The 21,996-nt window shown below is 35.6% G+C and overlaps 1 protein-coding gene across 1 annotated transcript in view; it reads right to left on the reverse strand.

Annotated features, from left to right (window-relative positions):
• The window catches only part of LOC145689186 (uncharacterized), a 142,920-nt gene that overhangs the window by 45,768 nt on the left and 75,156 nt on the right, over positions 1-21,996 (reverse strand). The window contains exons 4-5 of the mRNA XM_081763319.1: positions 20,012-20,019; positions 17,756-18,157 (exon numbers count right to left, since the gene is read on the reverse strand). Coding sequence (XP_081619445.1) covers positions 17,756-18,157; positions 20,012-20,019 — 410 coding nt within the window. The remainder of the gene's footprint in view (positions 1-17,755; positions 18,158-20,011; positions 20,020-21,996) is intronic.

The following is a 21,996-nucleotide window of genomic DNA, read 5'->3' on the forward strand; positions in this document are numbered from 1 at the left end:
TGAATAAAGGAATGCTTACATAGTAGACTTTTTTTCTCTTTAAATGTAACGTTCCACCATTACGTTCTGGGCGAAGGGAGACGGAGTAGACTTTGAGTTGATACGTTTGGCTTGATATTACGAAAGCAAGTAAAATCTAACGGTGGTTTCAACATTTTAAAAATTCACTACGTTACATATGACTACTTTAAAACATTGGTGATAGAAGTTTTGTGTAATTAACGATCAATTCAATGAAAATATTTTATATAAAATTGGTATCTTGATGAGATTTGAAAACTGTACTTATTTGAACACTGTAACTGATAATTACAGTTTCTGAAACTAAATGAAACAAAATTAAAATGGAACATCAACCTCTTTTTTTCTGATTTGAATTACTAGATTGCTTTGCATGATTAATTTTATTGCTTTGTTCCAACTAGGAACATGTAAACATATTTTTAGATTGGAAAAGACCTACAAAAATCATATAAAGGAGATGATTGAATTTCTTAAGTAATGAAATAAATATAAGAATTTTTCATTATACCTAGGTATTCATTAGTTTCACTAAGAATGACAATTAAATTTTGATATTATTTTATAGGAAATTAATTTTTTTTAGAAGATTGTTCGTGTTCTGAACTGTTCTCAGTTGTTATTTTTTTCCTTCTTTTTAAAATTATGATCATTTAATTCTTCCTGTGATCTTTCATATCTCAGCATTACAACCTACTACGAGAAACCAGATGTTTCAGTATCAATCGATAAGTATACACGTTGTAGCTGTTTCACTGACAGATCATTATTTAGAACCCATAGAAAAGGCATACGAGATGTAAAATATGCAGTAATTTATAGCTGACGTTGTATTAATATTGATAAAGCCATGAAGTGGCAATTATATTCTAGCATAATTACTCCCGTTGTGCGAAATACTGTAGTAGTAATTTGCAAGATGAATAGATCTCTATATTGGTTTAGAGACAGAGGAAGAACGAGTAATTTTGATTGGTAGGCCATTATACAGGGGTGGGACAAAAAAATCTAAAACGTCTGCAAAAGTGTGAAAATCATACCTAGTACGATGTGGGGCCTCCTTTTGCGTCCAAAACAGCTTGCATCCGACGTGGAATGGATGTATACAGCTCCTGAATCGTGGTGTGTGGAATTTTGTATCATTGTTCCTCCAAAACATGCTCCAGTTCCTTAAGAGATGCTGGTGGAGGGTAATGAGACCGAACACGCCTCTCTAACTCAGACCACAATGGCTCAATGATGTTCAGATCTGGTGATTGTGGGACCCAGGGGAGGTGTGACAGCTCCTGGTCATGCTCCTCAAACCATGATTTCACCGTTTTTGAACCATCACCATCATAAACAATATTTGGGCCATGGGTAGAATCTGGTCCCCCAAAATGGCCTCATACACCTTAGCATTCATCATTCCATGCAGGGCTATGATGGGATCTGCAGAAAACCACGATATCACTGCCCATACTGTAACAGAACCACCCGCATGCTTTAGAGTTGGGAGCAGACAGTCTGTATCATAGGCCCGCAACGGTGTTCTCCATACGTAAAAACGACCGGTTGTTGGAAGCAAGGTGAAGGTCGATTCATCGGACCACATTACGTGTTTCCACTGCTCATGAGTCCACGCCTTGTGGTCCTTGCACCACTGGATACGCCTCTTCGTATTTACTGCTGTGACCAGGACTTTGGCGATAGTGGCCCTGCCATGAATTTCATTTTATGAAGTTCCCGTCGCACTGTTTTCGATGAAACCGGGTTCTGTAGTCCGGAATTGAGTTCAGACATAATTTTCATTGCAGTGATCATCTTTTTAGTTGCTACAATCCGTTTTAATGTCCTCTGGTACCTACCTGAGAGGATTGTCTTTCGACCACTGTTGTGCTTTGCAGACGTCATTTGCCCATGAATTGTGCATGCCCTCGTGACATTGGACACAGTGCCTTTCGATACCCCCAGAATGTTCGTTACTGTTGCCACTGAAGCTCCAACCAAACGGGCACCAACGATCATGCCTCTTTGGAAGTCTGTCAGGTCGCCCATTTTACCGCACCACTCTCACACCACGGCACTCACAGGTGAATGGGTTACTGCTGACGGAAGAGGAAGGTCCACATGACACATTGAAAACAAAAAATGATCACCAACCGCAACACGCGTTGTACAGTGGAGGGCTAAACTTACGTGTCCTGTATGAAGTGCTTTTAGATTTTTTTGTCTACGCCCTGTAAGTGCATAGTTTCAGAGCTAGGGCTGCCCAAAATCGTGGAAAACCGAAATTTCAAAACGTGCTATTTCGAATTCGAGGAACTGTGGAATGGTGCTCCATATCAGGGTAAACGAAGTCATACATACGTAGTTCAAAAATGCTAATTTCATCAATATGCAATGGGTGTACAATATATATGCAATATCCAATATACGTCTGAAGTTCGCGACCTAAGGTATCAAATATAGTTACAATTAAATATATATATATATTTCTCAATATAATCTCCCTCGAGTGAAATGCATTTCTCACATCGGGTATATAATGCTTTAGTAACTAACTCTATGGCCTATGGAACCCGGAGGTTCAATGCCGCGTTTACAAAAGCTCTCCACTGACTATCCTAAGCCAACTGGATCCAGTTTCTATTTTGTATTCCTATTTTTGCGGGATCCATTTTAATATTGTCCTCCCACCTGCGTCTAGGTCTTTCTAATGGTCGTTTTCCGATTGGTCTTCCAATTAAGACTTTGTAAGCAGGGACGGATCCAGGACGGACTTCTGGGGGAGGGGGCGGTGGGTTGTATTACTGCTACTTAGAGCTACTTTTAAGAGCGTCAAAAAATAAACTATATATTTTATTTATATATAAAATAAAAAAGTTTCCTCTTGTGGGGGGGCAATCGCCCCGATCGCTCCCCCCCTGGATCCGCCCTGTTTTGTAAGTATACTTACTTTCTTCCATCCTGGCTACATGACCTGCCCACCTGAGCCTTCTAGACTTGATGACCCTAATAATGTATGGTAAGCCGTATAAATTATGTAGTTCCTCGTTATGAAATTTCCGTCATTCCCCACTCCCGATCCTCTTAGGTCCGAATATCCGTTTCAGGATCTTGTTCTCAAATACTATCAGTCTACGTTCTTCCCTCAGAGTAGGCAACCATGTTTCGCAACCATACAGAACAACAGGCATGATTATCGTTTTATATATTTTAAGCTTCAAAGTTCTTGACAGAATTCGCGACAACAAGAGATTTTGAACTGAATAATAACACGAATTCTCTGCTTTTAGTCAACATTTAATTTCTTCGTGAATATGATTTTCGTCTGTTAATACTGATCCTAGATATTTGAAAGTATTCACTTTATCAAAAGCATTATTTGATATTTTAACGCATCCATAATTTGCTGTTTTACGGTACCGACGCACTTCCATGTATTTAGTTTTCTCTGCATTTACTTCTAAACCCATGTCCCTGCATGCGTTTAATAAGGCCTCTGCATTTCTTTCTATTGTTCTCCTATCATCCCCTATTAAATTTACATCATCAGCATACGCCATAACCTGGTGAACACCATTCAACCCTAGACCCTGGTTGCTATCTTTGATTTTCCTTATAGCGTATTCCAGGACAAAGTTCAATAATAATGGCGACAACGCATCTCCTTGTTTCAGGCCATTCTCGACGTGAAAGGTCGTAGACAAAAATCTTTCTATCCAGACTTTACTTTGGGATTCATTTAAACATACCTTAATTAATCTAATTAGATCTTTCAGTATTCCAAATTCCGTAAGAACGTTGTACAATGTTTCCTAACCGAGTCGTAAGCCTTTCTAAAATCAATAAATAGTTGATGTACCGGTGTATTGTATTACCACTTCTTTTCGAGTATTTGGTGAATGGTAAATATTTGGTCGATAGTTGATCGATTTCGTCTAAATCCGCACTGATAATCTCCAATAATTTCATCTGCGTATGGGGTCAATCTTCGTAATAGAATGTTTGAAAGGACTTCATAAGATGTTGCAGAAGAGAAATGCCTCGATAATTATTACAGTCAGTTTTCGCCTTTCTTGTGAATGGGAACAATGAATGATTCATTCCACTCTTGTGGCAATTCTTCCTTGTTCCAGATAAGGAGAATAAGTTTGTGAATCTTTGTTCCACAATTTTTCGCCTCCAGCTAAAATTAACTCAGCCAGAATTTCGTCTACACCCAAAGATTTGTCGTTCTTCAATTTCTTTATAGCGTTTTCTACTTCTATTTGGTTGGGTTCTGGAATATATGGTACTGCGATGTGTATCTTCCTCTCTCCACGCACATTAACTTTTGGCTGCGTGTTAAGCAAATCGTCAAAGAAATCTTTCCATCTATTTAAGATGCTATGTTATCAGTTAGAACTGTTTCGTCAGCTTTCTTTAATATATAAGCATGAGGTTGATAGTCTTTCTTAAATTCGTTGATCCCCTTATACATGTACCGAATGTTTTTATTTTTACTATTATTTTCAAGTTCCCTAATTTTAGCTTTCAAAAAATCGCGTTTCTTTATTCTAAAAGTTTTGGAAGTTTCCCGCCTGATGTCTACAACATTTTGTGTAGCTATTTCATTCGGATTTTGTAGCCAACGTAATTTTGCCTGTTTTCTCTTCTCTACGAGTTTAATGCATTCCTGGTCGCACCATGGTTTGTTCCTACGAATTTCCGCGTGTTCCAATTTTTCTTTTGCTGAAATTTTAATGCAATCTCTAATTTCAATCCAAGTATCTTCAGCGCTAGTGCACTTCAAATCTTCTAAAGCCGAGAATCTATTCGAAATTTCAATCTGGTATTCCTCTCTTACCTGGCTCTCTTCTAATTTCTTTAAATTACATCTCTCGGTTTTCAGACATTGAATATTACCTACATTCAACGATAATCTCTCTCTTATTGTTGCTGCTACCAGGTAGTGATCAGTGTCACAATCAGCCCCTCTATACTACCGCACATCAATTATGCTAGATTGTCTTCTTCTATCTACTAAACCGTGATCAATCTGATTATTTGTTTTTTTGTCTGGTGAGGTCCAAGTGTATTTATGAACGTCGCAATGTGGGGATGTTACAAAGGTCATAAGTCTAACACTGTTGTCATTACTTTCCTTATACACAATTTCGTTACCTATAATCGGTTTGAAAATATTCTCTCGTGCTACCTTCGCATTGAAATCCCCTAATAGAATTTTCATATGGTATCGAGGGAGTTGGTCAAATATCAGTAAAAACTTCCACTTCTTTGTAAAAACTGTAAAATATCAGTAAAATCTTCCACTTCGTAAAAACTGTCTTTTATCGTCATCCTTATCTTCTATTGGGGCATGTACATTTAAAACAATAATATCACACAACCGACCCTTAAGAGTAATAAAAGAAAGTCTGTCGGTAAAAAATTCAATCCGTTTAAATGCTGATATTAGTTTGTGAACGAAAAACCCTGTTTTTAATTGGTGATTTTTATTTCCTTCCCCGTAAAAGAACGTAAAATTCCCAGAATTCACAGTTCCATCCCCTTCCCACCTAACTTCCTGAACTCCTACTAGGTCCATCCTGTATTTCTCTAACTCACTCGTTATGGATTTTAACGCACCTGCCCTATGAAGACTTCTAATATTCCAAGTTCCAAATCTCATGTCCATTTTCTTTTGCTGAGGTCGTGCCAAGTTATCAGTCCTTGTCCGAGGCTTTTGTAAATGTTTCTGAACATTTTTTTTTTTTTTTTCAGGATGAGGTTGTTAGCCTTACCGAACCCCCAAGCTGGAGGACCACTCCTTGTCGTCTGTCCGCGGCTGCTTATTCAGTATATTCGCTGCTAACCTCTGTATCTAGAGGCCTTCTCCGCGATCCGCAACCTGAGGACGCGCCATGCCGTGGCGACAGGAACCCACGTTACACAGATAGTGCTTTAATAATACCGCCGAAAAAAAAAAAAATATGCTTTTTCTTTGTTTTTAAGATGGCTTTCTACCGTCATCTTGAGTTCGTTCTCATCTTTAAATCCCAGGCCTTGTAACTCTTTTTTCAGATTGGAAAAAAGAAAATACCTGCTCGGGGGCCAGGTCTATACTGTAGGGTGAGTGTTCTATCTGTGTAAAACCTGACTTTTAAAAGTTCTGCCTTGAAACTTAACGGCGCGTTATCCTTTAAAAAAAAAGTGCATTACGCGCCTGAATTTCCTACGTCGCTTCTGTAAAACTGTCTTACGAACCTGAGCCAATAAATTTGCGTAATGCTGACCATTCATCGTAGTAACCTTTAGGAGATAATCGATTTTTTAAAAAAAGTCGCCATAAGCTTTGAAGCAGATTTTCCACCTTGGATTTCTTTGGTAGCTGTGATTCTTTCTTAATCCACTGCATAAACTCCTGTTTCGACTCCAGATCGTATCGGGCAATCTAAGACTCGGGTGCAAATTTCGCCCAGATTATGAGACGGGACCTACTGATTAACGTCGAATCCGAACCAAATGAGCTCCCGCCAGGACTTTACAACTCTTCACTCGTAAGTTGCATGTCGATGGACGTGAACATTTTCAATACCCAGCGCGCGCTAATTCTTTAAATTTCAAATATTCGTGCGAAATTTCTTCGACTCGTTCTTTGCTTATCTCCAACTCTTCCGGTATCTGCAATAATTTTATTCTTTAGTCGGCCAGAACTAATTTTTCAACTTTTGTGATGTTTTCTTAGGAACCATCGCCACAGGACGCCCTGGGTGGGAGTCATCTTTACAGTTCTCTCGTCCTTATTAAAACAGACGGGTTCCTTTTTTGACTATGGAATACGAAGGCTCAGAATCGTTTAGCGCTGACGACATATCTTCGAAAATTTCTTAAGGTGATTATCCTTTCTTCACGAAGTATTTTCTCGCAGCGCGGTGCTCAAAATTGGGAGAATTTTCTGATTCGGCTGACATGGCAATGTTTGTTCTTCCACAGATAATAGCATAATGAGATTATTATTGAAATGAGGTGATATTTATACTACCAAAGAGTCCGCAATTAGTACTATCATTTAATGAGTATACGAATCACTCACGTGATATATATATACCTGGTATGTGTGTATGTATGTTTTGGTATATATTTTAGAATTTTCTTTCGTTCGTACGTGCGTATTGCTAATAAAACTCCAACTGACCAAAGCAGTATATATATTTTAAAATTATATATATATTGCTTTCAGTTGGAGTTTTATTAGCAATCTTGAATTTTCCAAAGCTGCAATGAATAATTTAGGCGCATATTCTTTGCCAATAACATGCAGTTCCCATACAAATAAAAATAATGGACAGGATTCGGACCCATGCTAGAATGAACAGCTATATACAGATTCGTCCCCTTATTGACTATGTCACAAGGACACTAAAGCTAAATTCTTCTCTCTTTTCCTCTCGATATTTAGTGATCATGTGCCTTCTAGGTTTGGATCATCTACCACCCAATATATCAATTTTTTTTATCTTCTTTTAATGATTTCTTAAGTTTTTTAATTACATATTTGTTTGATGGTATCGCTGAGACAACCTACCCGCCCTGTTTAGGGTAGGTCGTAAGTTACTAGACAAAAATGCATTTGAAATTAATTATTTATAAAATACCAAAATATGCAAATATTACAAGTTATATTATAAGATTAAGTTGTCAGAAACCACAACATAATGTATTACTTCTATTGAGAACTCCATTACTGCTGGTGTCAAGCGATTCATGGTCCATGCTGTATAAAATGCATGTGATTCTCTTTGACAGAAAAAAGAGAAAATGCATTTCCTTGTGGAAATTAGGAAGGATCTAGGTTCAAATTTTTTAACTTAAAACTTTGGAAGGCTGTCTAAGGTTTCTTTGTAACCAGGAGTTTACAAATTTAAGGCAACGTAGCCAACGGCAGCAGATTTACCACGCACTGGACGACCCAGAACAACCAACCAGATACTGAATGTAATGCAGGAGAGCGTGAAGAGGATACAATTAACTCGTTGACTACCAAGTCTCTTTCTTGAATTCTTTCCATATATGCCGTCTATGTATTTTTCCAACACTCAACTTTTTCTGTGCTTTTCTAATTACAATTTACGATTATAAGACATCCCATGGTGCAAAATGAATATTTGTTCAGTTGATATCAGGAGATCTACTTACTTAAATGACTTAAAGAGCGAGATTTGAAAGTGAGAGTTGCATAGTTTACATTACGATACGCAAGAAAATAAAAGCTAATTTTAATGTTGAGATTTGTGAACTATCTCACAGAACGAGACTATCAAATCAGGAAGAATTAATGCTTATCAAATTACATTGCGATACGTCGATATGATGAGGTCATGTTTAATCCAGGGTTGGCAAAAACCATGGTTTTTATTAAAAAAACAAAAAAAAAACGTTTTTTTTTTGGTTTAAACCAGGTATTTTGGTTTAAACCAGGTTTTTATGGTTTAAATGATTTGCTTTATATATTCATATCATATATGGACAGAAATAAGTTTGTTTCGCCTTGATGTTATTATGCAACAACCGGGTTATGCTGGAAGGGGTCACATAAGCTTAAAGCGGAATAAAAACCGCTTCTCGAGTTACATCCGAGAGAAATTGTCCTCCATTTGAACTCGGAACCAGGACTAATTGGCCACAAATGCGATACGTCTGCCGACTCACTCACGAAGGAATCCTGATAAAAACAATACGTTGTACTGATCTTTACATGCTTCTTAATATAACTGTCAAGAGTCATTTCAGAAGGACAAAAAGATAAACAGTTGCACAAGTGAAACCATTACACAGAATTACATATGAACAATTTCAAAGTACGACGGAGTACAGAAGAACTAATTTAGTTCGAGTTAGTTAACAACGACTTTTATTGGTCCAAATTAAAGAAATACACCGACTTAATCTGCATATCAATAAGAAAAGTGAATAAAGATACGAATTATTTGAGTCCACTTTGGCTCAGACTCATTTATACATAAATAGATATCAAAGATACTTATTTCACTAAATGCCTCTCGTGGGGTCTGTATGACACCCCCCCCCCCAAACACACACAAAAAGTACGGCATTTTCGATGTATTTTATCAATAGTAAACATTGAAACGAAACAATATTTAGAATTTTTCTTCGATTGCAATTACATAACAATAATAATAACTACAAAAAAAATCACAAAATAAACATTTATAAACTTGTAAAAAAAAAACTTGCTTTTGTAGTATAATCTTTTTGAGTAATGAATGGGGAATTTAGGTCTGAATATAATACGAATAATATACGGGAGTGAAACGTGATAACCCACAAATGTGTGTTCATCAAGATTTTACAAACACACTTTTACGAACATTTTTTTTTTTTTTTTTGTTTAAACCAGTTGGTTTTTTTGAAAAAACCAGCTGGTTTAAACCATGGTTTAAACCACCTTGGTTTAAACCAGCCAACCCTGGTTTAATCTATCTGGAAAAGTAAATCAACAACTGGAGAATTTGGAATGTTGAAATTCACACGAGTTCAAGGCCCACGAGCGGGATAATTCAAAGATCAATATGTTGTACAATGGTCCACGTAATTATTCCCTTCTTTTCGGAGGACACCGTGACGGCGCCACCTACTCCAACATGCTGCAAACATTTATTCTTTCGAGCTTCAGAATCTAGGCATCATTAATGATGTTTGCTTCAATACAATGGTACCCCGTTACCCATCCCCTACCACACACGCTCTGCCCCTGTAGTTCCGGACGTCATTGGTGATCACTTTGGGGACATCAACCAGAAGGAATCTACAGCTTGGCTCACAAGATCCTCAGATCTTATGCCATGTGACTACTGACTACGGGAGAGCGTCAAGATGCAGATAAAGGCATAGAAACAGACAGACTTAGATGGCATCAAACACAAGGTAAATTAGTGATGTGATTCGCAAAATTCCAACTTAAGCACCATCCGAACGCAATTCTCAGTTTCAGAAGAAGATTGCAAGTATGTCTGGATGTGATTAGTGTCCAGTTGGAGGTCTGGCGATGAGGTCATTTATGTCAAACACAAAATTTCTAATTTCCTCTGTGTAACAAACTGTATTTCGGTAAAATATGTATACCTCTAATTCTGAAAGTTATATTTTTAGATTCTTGCATCCTGTATATATATATATATATATATATATATATATATATATATATATATATATATATATATATATATATATATATATATATATATATTGTGGAAGAACTCGATTTTCGAGAATAATAATTTGTATATTTTAGATTTATTGTTATGTTTATGTCTCGAAATCGTTAAGTAAGGTTATGGGAATTTAATGTTGAATATGTAAAGTTAATGCAAGCTGCACAATCTCGCTAATAGTTGTGTCAGCAATTCATTGTAAACAGTTGTGTATAAGAATGTCATCGTAACGTGTCTGGCAATGTAGGAAGGAAATGTTGACAATGTGTCTTTCCTCACATTAGCCAGATTCTAGAAATTGTACAAAACGTGAATTTGTGGGAGTTTATGAATTTCATGAGATTACGGATGTACGGAGGATTGCTTAGAATCGGGAAGTCAGAACGTGTCGAGGGTTGCAGTTTTGAGTTTTGACACATGGAAGGAATTTGTCTCTCCATGTGAAAACGGTGTCGCACGTGCCACAGCAGACGGAAAAAGCAGACGATGGTAGTTGGACCCAGCCAAACAAAACCACAGGACGAGAAGGTTTTGGGATGAGTTCGAGGGGAGTTCCTGAGATTTCCTAGAGAGTTCGAGAGGATCAGTTACTGAGTTCTTGATGATTAGTTCTGAGAGTTCCAAGATTGTTCATTGACTTTGACGTTACTTGGGTTCGAGTCTGGAGAACCAAGTTCCATTTAATTATCCACCAGATGATAGGAGAAAACAGTACGTTGTACTTCAACATATGTTAACGACGCAGAACTTCGAGGGAGATTTACATTGAGAGGCCCATTCCTCAATGCACACTTTCATCGTCCAACAACAAGGAGTGTCAGCTTAAGGAGCAGAGTTCAACACCAGAACGCCGTGGGACAGCAACAGATTTATCCAGGTATGTGTGATTCCGAGTCAGAATTCAAAGCTCAATACTTGATCGTACTATACCTTACTGGCAAATGACTCCGAATATCCGTTATAGCAAATATTCAGAAATCTCACAGTTCATTCATCAGATTACAGAAATACAGTGTTTTATGTTAAATGAAGTGGACGTATATTTATTTGTTTAATCCCCATATGAAAACCTCTTGCAAGTTAAGTTATAATTTACCCACTCATTCTAGATGGTGAGTGGAAGGCGCCTAGTAGCACTCATTTTTGCATCCCCAAATAGGCACTGAGTGGCTAGGTTGTCATGGCGGAGATGATCTGGGTCTTTCTCAGAATATAAGGTTAAGCATTGGTAAATTTAAACAAAAGTAAAGTTAAATCCCTCCCTTCCCACCCATGGTGAATTATGTGCGTTTAGTAAATTTAAAATCCCTCCCGATCCGCCCATTTATGGTGAATAATGTTAAAATTAGTAACGTATATAATTGTTAATGAAACCCACCCATCCCACCCTCGCTTTGATTCAGCTTAATTGTAAAACAAGTGCGACGACTGAGTTCGATTCTCGATTGAACAAAAGAAATGTGTATCAGTTATATTAAACAACGAATTACGTTCATTAAACATAGTAATTAAGTGATAGTTTGTGTTATAATATTAAGGTTAATAAAAGTAACAAATACAGTAATAATATTACCAGTTTACAACAATAATATTAAGAGAAAAGAAAGTGAAATAATTTCGTTGTATTTATGTTCTGGACACACAGAACAGATGCATGTATCAGGCAGGTTGTGTTGAACGGAGGACGAGAGTCGCTCAAGCGATTAGGCACGAGTGTAGCCGAGTTGACACGAAGGTACAAGGTTACGTTGAGAGCCGCACGGAAAATTTGCTCCGTGTTGAAGCAGGCAGAATAACAGAGACGAAACAGTTGTTGTACAATACATTAAATATAACTCACATTAATCATAGGATTAGACTATTGATTATTCAATTAGTAGTAAATAGTAAATAGTTATTACAATGTTGTCCCTAAAGAACAATCATAGGGTGCACTATCCTGTTCTTAAAGACAATGGAAAACCTGCGACGATGTTTAGTAAATCTAGGTACTATTCATTAGATTTAGGAGTTTTAAGATACTTTGCGGAATATTTTCCGACATATAACGTAACGAAAGAACAGACGTTTAGAGAGAACGTTCTGGGTCGCAGATACAAAAACTATTATATGATTGAATTCTCAGAGAAGAATTTCAGCGTTGATGAGTTAGTAGAATTGGGATTCAGGAGACATTTCTTGTCCGTAATTACTGGTATTTCAGAGACAAATACATTAATACGCAACGCTATATTTTTCGCAATCAAAGATGAGCAATTAAAATACAAAGTATGTGCGTTATTTACTAGCGGTGCTAGTCAAGAGCTAGTGAATACATGGCTTGATGGTTTTAAAAATAGATTTGACTGCACTCAGGCAGTAAAAATTTCAGAGTTTGTTAGTACTATAGCGTTATACGAGGAAAAAGCAAAGATCATAGTGGCAAGCGATAAATCGTTGCTTGATTTAGTAGCTTTTGCGTTGTTCTTTAAACAACGAACACCTTGGTTATTAGCCTAGAGATGGTCAAGAAAGTGGAAGAGTTTTTGTATAGATATTAGTATTATTATTGGTTAGTATATGTATTATTATTGGTTAGATATATGTATAGGATAAGGATATATTATTAGTAAATTATTTATGATTTAGTATTTAGTAACGATAGTAATTTGATTATACGATATTTTGTGTTAGTAATATAGGACGTAAATATATGGGTAGTTATAGTATTATTATTATTGGAAGAAGATCTGACTATCAATTGGTTTTATTGTAGTATGTCTTTATGGCATATAGTTTTAATATAATTTAAATAGTGACATAGAATAAGAAATAGGAAAAGACTATGGAGAAGAAAAGCAAAACAAAAGGAAATGAAACATGAATGATTTTATGTGATTAGTTTTGCATTAGGATTGTAGATGTAAGAGAAGGCAAGAATGAAAAAAAAAAAAAAAAAAAAAAAAATGAATGATGCAATTGAAATAGAGTTAGTCTAGACGTAAGTTTAAAATTAAGAAACCCTGTTAATTAGGCCAAACCTTTCATTAGGGGAAACTCTAATCAGGAAGGAAATCCCATTCTCTTCGAGTTAAAGTGGGTGCTTACCACACTTCGATGAGAATATTTTATTTATAATGCAACATAAGTCTTCCGTGATTGTTGAAAAGAGACACAGGAGTTGACTCGTACATCACGTGAAAGCCGTGCAAATTTTTTTTTGGTGGAGATATCCTTCATTTTTAGCTAATCCCTTAGCGTAAGTTTAAAATTAAGGTAGAAATAATTAGTTAATAAATCATTTGATATTCTAGGGAATTCTAGGATAGTCAGAAGAGAGAGAGAGAGATGTTAGTAGAGCATCTAATAGTAGAAATAGAATATAGTTATATTCTTCTAGTATAAAAGTAAAAATAGTCTAGATTAATCGATTCAGTTGTATTAGTCAGGAAGAAAGAGGAAAAGAGAGTTGGATTTAGGAATGTGAGTATTGAGAAGAAGGAAATTTTAGTGGAAGATAAATTTAGAATGTAAGTAATTATAGACGTAAGACGTAAAAGAAATAACCATCAGTAGATCTATAACATAGACTATAATTAATAATAAAATGTGGAGAGAGAGAAGAAGATAGAAATAATAATTAATAGTAAATAATGTTAATTAAATAAATAAGAGTAAGAAGAGAGAAGTAAATATTGAATTTATAGATTTAAGCATGCATCGACGAGTAGATATATAGATAATTATGTATGCATATATGAGCGCTAGGAGTACTCCATGAGAATATAAGAAATAGTTATATAGATATAGAATATATGAATAAAGCGCAAGAAAAGAGAAAATGGAGAAATATTATCGGGGACATGCAGAGGATTTTTCCTGCAGACGAGAAGCCCTGAACAGATATACAACTTTTGGAGTTGGAAATAAGAAGTAGTTTTAGACTTTCTTCGATAGTAGTCCTTCTCACACGCTATAGGCCCTGTCGGCAAGTGTTAAAATAATGTAATAATGTAATAATTTAATAATTTAATATAGAGATAAGTATAGAATAATAAGTTAAGAAGATTAATAATAATAATAATAATAATAAGATGAAGTTAACCTAGTGTAATTGTTGCGGAATGGCCATCCTAAACAATGAAAGTAGGTAAATAAGTAAATAAATAAATAATTAAATATAATAGTCTATGGTTATAATCTAAGAATAATAGTCACGTCTTTGATATTGAAAAAAAAAGAGAGAGAATCACGTCACGTTAATTTTATTAAATTTAGGTATGGAGAAGAATTAAATTTTTAAATGTTTGAAAACCCGTCAGATTTTGTAAAACCATGTATAGATAGTTATAAATATGCTAACTGTAGCCAATTGTTGATTGAGATGGTACGGCAAGTCAGGCTGCCGTATTTAACGACCAAAGCCTTCAGGATTTTTAGGAAATGGAAAATCCATCATTTTCTTAATCGCAATCAATTTTTGTATGAAGTTAACAAGTGTTAGGTTAATAATAATTATAGGTTAAGGACAAGTAAATAGTTATAGTATTTAAATAAATAAATATATATATTCGCGTGTAAATTTTGTACTTACCCATATAGTTAATCCAGTAAATAGTCCATTGTGTAATCCTGTGTAATGTCCACATAAAGTTTGTATATCCATTAGAGTAAAGATCACATATTAATCAATAAACTTTTCACTTGTAAATATTTAATCACTTTATAATATTTTAATTTTTAATATATCACATTTTTGAATATTTTAATCATGAACGGATATGCCAGATTGGTAGAGTAATGGTCGAGTACTAGTATGAATTTTGAATGTCGGTAACACTACTGTAGTGCAAGAGATCCCGCACGCAATCCCACGAATAGAGGTCACGCATTGGAACATTTTAGTGAATTCCAATAAACATTCGACGTAGATAAAACATTTACGTACATCGTGTGACATAGTGGTTTTGTAAAATAAAGTGTTTTAAAACTAATAGTGTAATAATTGCGACGCAATATTGGAACTTGATGTTATCCAGTCAACGGTGACGCGTGAATAGAAGGCAGGAAGTTGAATTAACCTTGACAAAGCTTGATTGAAAAACTGTTGAGCTTGCAGTTACTAGGTAGCATGAAGTGTCAGGATTTCCAATGCCCTGCTGCAGGATTTTCTTTCTGTTCAGATTAAATATCAGTGAATAAAATTTTTCATGAAAATAAAACATTAATATTTTCAAGTTTTATAGTGCAAATGTGAATATGTTAATTACATATGTTCTAAATAACTATGTTACAAGTTTTGATTTTTACAGTTCCATCCACAGAGAGGTGGAAAGAGACGAAGTTAAAACATTACTGATACGGCCAATAACTTCATTGGTTGGCAAGTATGGACATTCAGAGTAATGGAAGTTTTTGGTTATTTGATACTGTAAAAGCGTTGTCGCTAAGAGGAGATAACTCAAGAGTACTTGCAAATGTATGTATGATCACTCTTGACAAAATGTGATGTGCAAGTAGTTTAGTAAAAAACTCGCTAGATGTCGCGAGGATATACTTTGCGACATTACATTTTGAAATGTCGTATTTTATAATGTTAGAAAGTAATACAAAGATTACAATTCGAATATATATTTTAAATAAATGTTAGGTGAAGGAAGATTAATTAATATTTATATAATTATGTTGAATAATAATACATATCTTATTTCATTTCAAGTTGATATTTATCCTTAATATGGTGTCAGTATATATTATGTACAGGGTGTTTATAGAAAATCGCCCTCTTACGATGTCGAATTTGGTTTGCGGAGCAACCAAGTTTTTAAGGGGGGACATGTGGAAGAACTCGATTTTCGAGAATAATAATTTGTATATTTTAGATTTATTGTTATGTTTATGTCTCGAAATCGTTAAGTAAGGTTATGGGAATTTAATGTTGAATATGTAAAGTTAATGCAAGCTGCACAATCTCGCTAATAGTTGTGTCAGCAATTCATTGTAAACAGTTGTGTATAAGAATGTCATCGTAACGTGTCTGGCAATGTAGGAAGGAAATGTTGACAATGTGTCTTTCCTCACATTAGCCAGATTCTAGAAATTGTACAAAACGTGAATTTGTGGGATTTTATGAATTTCATGAGATTACGGATGTACGGAGGATTGCTTAGAATCGGGAAGTCAGAACGTGTCGAGGGTTGCAGTTTTGAGTTTTGACACATGGAAGGAATTTGTCTCTCCATGTGAAAACGGTGTCGCACGTGCCACAGCAGACGGAAAAAGCAGACGATGGTAGTTGGACCCAGCCAAACAAAACCACAGGACGAGAAGGTTTTGGGATGAGTTCGAGGGGAGTTCCTGAGATTTCCTAGAGAGTTCGAGAGGATCAGTTACTGAGTTCTTGATGATTAGTTCTGAGAGTTCCAAGATTGTTCATTGACTTTGACGTTACTTGGGTTCGAGTCTGGAGAACCAAGTTCCATTTAATTATCCACCAGATGATAGGAGAAAACAGTACGTTGTACTTCAACATATGTTAACGACGCAGAACTTCGAGGGAGATTTACATTGAGAGGCCCATTCCTCAATGCACACTTTCATCGTCCAACAACAAGGAGTGTCAGCTTAAGGAGCAGAGTTCAACACCAGAACGCCGTGGGACAGCAACAGATTTATCCAGGTATGTGTGATTCCGAGTCAGAATTCAAAGCTCAATACTTGATCGTACTATACCTTACTGGCAAATGACTCCGAATATCCGTTATAGCAAATATTCAGAAATCTCACAGTTCATTCATCAGATTACAGAAATACAGTGTTTTATGTTAAATGAAGTGGACGTATATTTATTTGTTTAATCCCCATATGAAAACCTCTTGCAAGTTAAGTTATAATTTACCCACTCATTCTAGATGGTGAGTGGAAGGCGCCTAGTAGCACTCATTTTTGCATCCCCAAATAGGCACTGAGTGGCTAGGTTGTCAATATATATATATATATATATATATGTAATGACGAACGCGAGCGTCCGATGAATATGGTGTGGGTGGTACTGTACCATGCAGTACAATAAAGGATAGTATGGCATGCGGACGAATCTGTGAGGACTTATTTACTTATGTCAGGGTAATGTATTTTCTTTAGTTAATGTCCCACTATTATGTACCGAGGCCTAGAGGCACGGTGATAATGATAATTAAGGAAATGGTGGCATGAAGAAAGTGGAAAAAACGGAAGAACCACCAAAAATAAACGCACATGGTATTTATCTACCAAAGCCTACTTATTGCGAGCTGGGATCGAACCAGTTCCACGGACAAGTAAGCTCTTGACTACTGAGCCACCAGTAGTCTGTACAGCGTTTACGTAACTTTCTAGTTTTTATTTCAAGACATTTCGTGTAGGTGATCAAAGATTAGGGCAAACAGCTTAAGACAGATAAAGCGTCAGTCAGTCAGGACTTCTTTTATATAGTGATTATGCAATTACTAATAATTCCTAGGAAAAACAATATTTTATATTAGTTTGCATTTGTTACTTTATATCCTTGTACTAACCTGTCACTTGTTCCACCATCGTGATTCTCAGAGTCTATAGATGTAACATCCTGCGTGGAACTCTTCCTTTCTGAACATTTAGTATCCAGTACTGAATGACTGTTTTCAGCATTATCACTTGGAGTGTTCTTCTCACAATGCGATTCACTACTAGTATTGGATTCATCTGGATTTGAAAAGTTGGTTTCGTTTTTTACTTCAACTTTAGGGGAAAGTACAGCTGAGAATTCTGTAGCGTCATCATTGCTATCTCCTATACAATTCTCGTTTAACGGTTCATCATCTGACTCTAACTCTACCTTTACGTAAGATGTTGGCCATGGTTCGCACTCCTCCTCAGGCACAGAATTATCTTCACTTTTCATCGAATAATCAACTGCTGTTTCCTCACTTTCCATTTTCCTTCAATAGCTATTAAGTATGAAAAGCTTCTAATGATGTTTTCTTACAACATTCTCAATCCTAGCGGCTGCGTTACAAAGCATGCCAGAGCTGCATTTGGCGAGCACGACGTTTATGCTGAAAAAAAAATCACATTATTCCATGACGATACATGAATATCTACGACTATATCTATGACTAAAAATCTCATTAACAAACTCCCTGTAATACAACGTTTGCAAGCAGATTTCTGCGGATTTCTGCATATTTGCATTTTTTTTCTGATACGATATCGATATGCTTACATGGTTCATGTTTGTTTCATGTGTCTAGAAGTCTAAACGCGAAGTTTTATTTTGCATATAATTGCATATTTTATTGGCTAGTGCATATTTAAGACGTTATTGCATTTTTGAGAATGAGGACTAATGTATGGTTACTTAACTGGAGATTTTAAGACGTAACTTTTAGTCTTCTGGCAGTGGTTAGAAAACGCAAGAAATGTTAGAAAAAACTTCTTATTGGTTTACACATCAATAAGGAGTTTCTAAGGACGAGAAACAAGGAAAAAGAGAAGATCTTTTCTCCTATGTTTCTCTCCCTGTGGGTGAATGAATCACTGCACTTGCAGAAATAGTTAAATCTCATCGATCATATCTTCACAGTTTTTGAAACCTTGTGTAGAAGTGTTGCTAAATAAGAATGCTGAAAGAGAAATGTTCGAGGGGTTCCAGTCAGGGTGGATTGATTTAAATCAGTCTGATTTAAATCACGATTTAAATCACTTGATTTTTTTAAATAAAAATTGCTGATTTAAATCAAATTCCGAAATAAAATAATTTAAAGTGAAAATAAGTAAAATCCCGTTTCTGTTGTATTATTTCGGTTACGGAAGTTAATAATTATAATACAATGAGACTCAAATGTACAGTATGTACAGCATAGTATGAAAACAAGTGTCATGCACAGGATGATTAGGGAAAATCCCGTTTTAAACGGGAAACGGAGCAATACTGCTTTTTCTTCGTAACAATGGGTTTGGGTTTTTAAATTGTTAACTATTCCAACGGGAAAATCACCATCGACATTTGAGACGAAAATTCTTTCGCGTGCGCGACTACTTGTTTGTTCCCAGATAATAGGGCGTATATAGAGGGGTTCTATCCCCTCTCCGATTTTTTTTCAAGATTTAAAACTTTAGGTGAAATTTATGTATTTCGTGCCTCAAGCTAGTTCCATTTTTTAAAAAATATGCCTCTACCAAATATCAGTAACTTTTGTGAAAAAAAAGTGACATTTTGATAAATGTTGCTATACTTTTTCCTTAATGCTTAACCTTTTAAATTATATTACCTATTTTTACCCTATTAAAAATCGAATCTTCATTACTCGATTAAAAAAGTACCAATGAACCTTTTTACTTCGTTTTTTTTTCAAGACTGAAGGCACTGTAGAATATGTTACATATGCTTTCACGCCTTTCTGCGTCGAGACATAGTGTGTGATGACATCATAAATTTAAAAAGATATTTTTTATGCCTATTATTATTATTTTTCGGCAGGCTTACATTTTGCATTCAAAAGACTGAAATTTTGCACACTCGTTCAGTGCACCCCTTAGTATTTTTCAAATGTTTTCAGATCTCTGCATGAAAACAGGGAGGTCCAGAGGGAAAATGTTAAAAAAAAAAAAAAAAATCCGCGATTCAGATGGAGACATATGAATGGTACAGTTTGAAACGCTGTTCTATTCTGAAGAGAATGACGTACAAACCATGATCCTAGGATAAATAGGGATGTTTCAGGAAACTGTTGCCTGAGATCCTGTTCTATAAGGGAATCTGGGGATTTGGGGGATATTTTTCGAGGGCTTACTTTTGCACCTAGAAGATTGAAATTTTGCAAATTTATTCAATGCACCCCTTAGTGTTTTTCAGTCTTTCAGATCTCTACCTTAAAACAGGGGGTTGGTCCAGAAGGGTAAAAAGTAAAAAAGGATATTTTTTTAACAGAAAATCTCTTTTTTCTTGATTTTTCCGCCCCAGATACACGATGGAGACATTTGAATGATACGATTGAAAATCTTCTTTATTCTGAAGAGAATAATATACAAATCACGACCCTAGGATAAATAGAGATGTCTGAGAAAATTCCTATATTACATGCATGTTATCTGGGGCATTGTGGGGATGTTCTTAGCTCATTGTTAAATATTTTCCCCGCCCTTACTATTCAAGATAGCTTAAAATTTTACACACACATTTAGTACACCCTTAGTATTTCCCAGTTCATTTTGAGGTATGTGCGTTAACACAAGGGAGTCCAGAGGGGATCAAAATTTGAAAACAAAAAGAAAGTCAGAAAAAAAAAACATTTTCTCTCAAAATTTCCCGCTTCAGGGGCATGATAGGGAAATATGAATGTTGCCGTTTCAAAAGCTGTTCCATTCTGAAGAGAATGAGGTATGAACCATGATCCCAGGATAAATAGGGATGATGTAGCTGCTTGACTGAAAGTCTATAATTTTTCTTTTTAAAAAAGCCATAATTTAAAAGGGTTAAGAAACAACGATTGGAATTAACAGAGGTTAACAATTGGGGATTAATTCAAAATTTAATCTTAATACTTTCACTTAAATGGCATAATTAGCATTTAATACTAATTCCTAATGCTTTTTCTTCAGTTCGCGACTTGTAATTTACGAGGAGAAAGATTTGATTTAAATCAAAAAAATCGATTTAAATCAAAAAAATCAACAAAAATGATTTTTTTTAAAAAAAATCATGATTTTTTCCACCCTGGTTCCAGTCTTAGACAATAGACTAAAGAATATTCAAGAATGTCCACGGATGGAGAGACTGTGTTCTGCGAAGTATGTAGCACAGAAATACACTGTGAGAAAAAAGTTTCAAGTTGTGCAACACATTAAGACAGATCCACATATAAAGAACCAATACAGTGCTACATCTAAGCAGCAAAACAACAAAGAAAGCATTTAGTAGAAATAAAAGTGAAGGACATCAGGAACCATTTTAAAAGATATACGCAAAGCATTTATTACAGAAATTATACCTTTTAAAAAGTCAAAAATCCAGAACTTCGAGCAGTTCTTCCAAAATATTGAAACTTTTTTTTTTAAAGAAAATCGATGAATCAACATTAAGAAAAAATTATGTTGGCGAACTTCATTCTGAGGCTCTACAGGACATCAGAGCTATATAGGCACTTCTCCAATCTGGATGGCAGTAGGCGAAACTATTGATTCCTGTGGTAGACGCATCGCAACTAGACCCAGAAGAGCCACGATCATCTCACTTGATTTTGAGCAGAGAATTGAAAAAATAAATAAATAAAATAAAATAAATATTGCCAGAGTAGTTCGTGATGGTCTGCGTATCCTGTGGCCAGATGGTGAGAAAAAGAACAAATTTCTGATATTACTAACAGATTCAGCTCCTTACATGCTCGAAGCTGGAGTGTATTAAAAGTTATTTATCTTAAGCTGAATCAGGTAACACGTACCGGTATTGCTCATGGAATTCATGAAATTGCAGAAGAAATACGAGGTCAATACCCAAATGTTAACCAACTTTTTTTAAGTTAAAAAAAAAAAGTTTGTAAAAGCAGCTTCCAGAGTGGTTTCATTTAGAGAAATATTGTCTGGGATACCATTACCTCCAGAACCAATACTAGCGCGATGGGGAACATGGACGAAGCAGTACTGTATTACAGACAACATTTACAAAATGTCGAACGAGTATTAGACTGTGTTTCAACCCGCAAGAAGCTAGATGCATACAAGAAGCGAGAAATGTATGCACCGCTGCCAATATTCAGTCCGATCTAGTCATTATTCGTGC

This window comes from Thermobia domestica, chromosome 7 (assembly GCF_964235325.1).
Source record: "Thermobia domestica chromosome 7, izTheDome1.hap1.1, whole genome shotgun sequence".
Lineage (NCBI taxonomy): Eukaryota > Metazoa > Arthropoda > Insecta > Zygentoma > Lepismatidae > Thermobia > Thermobia domestica.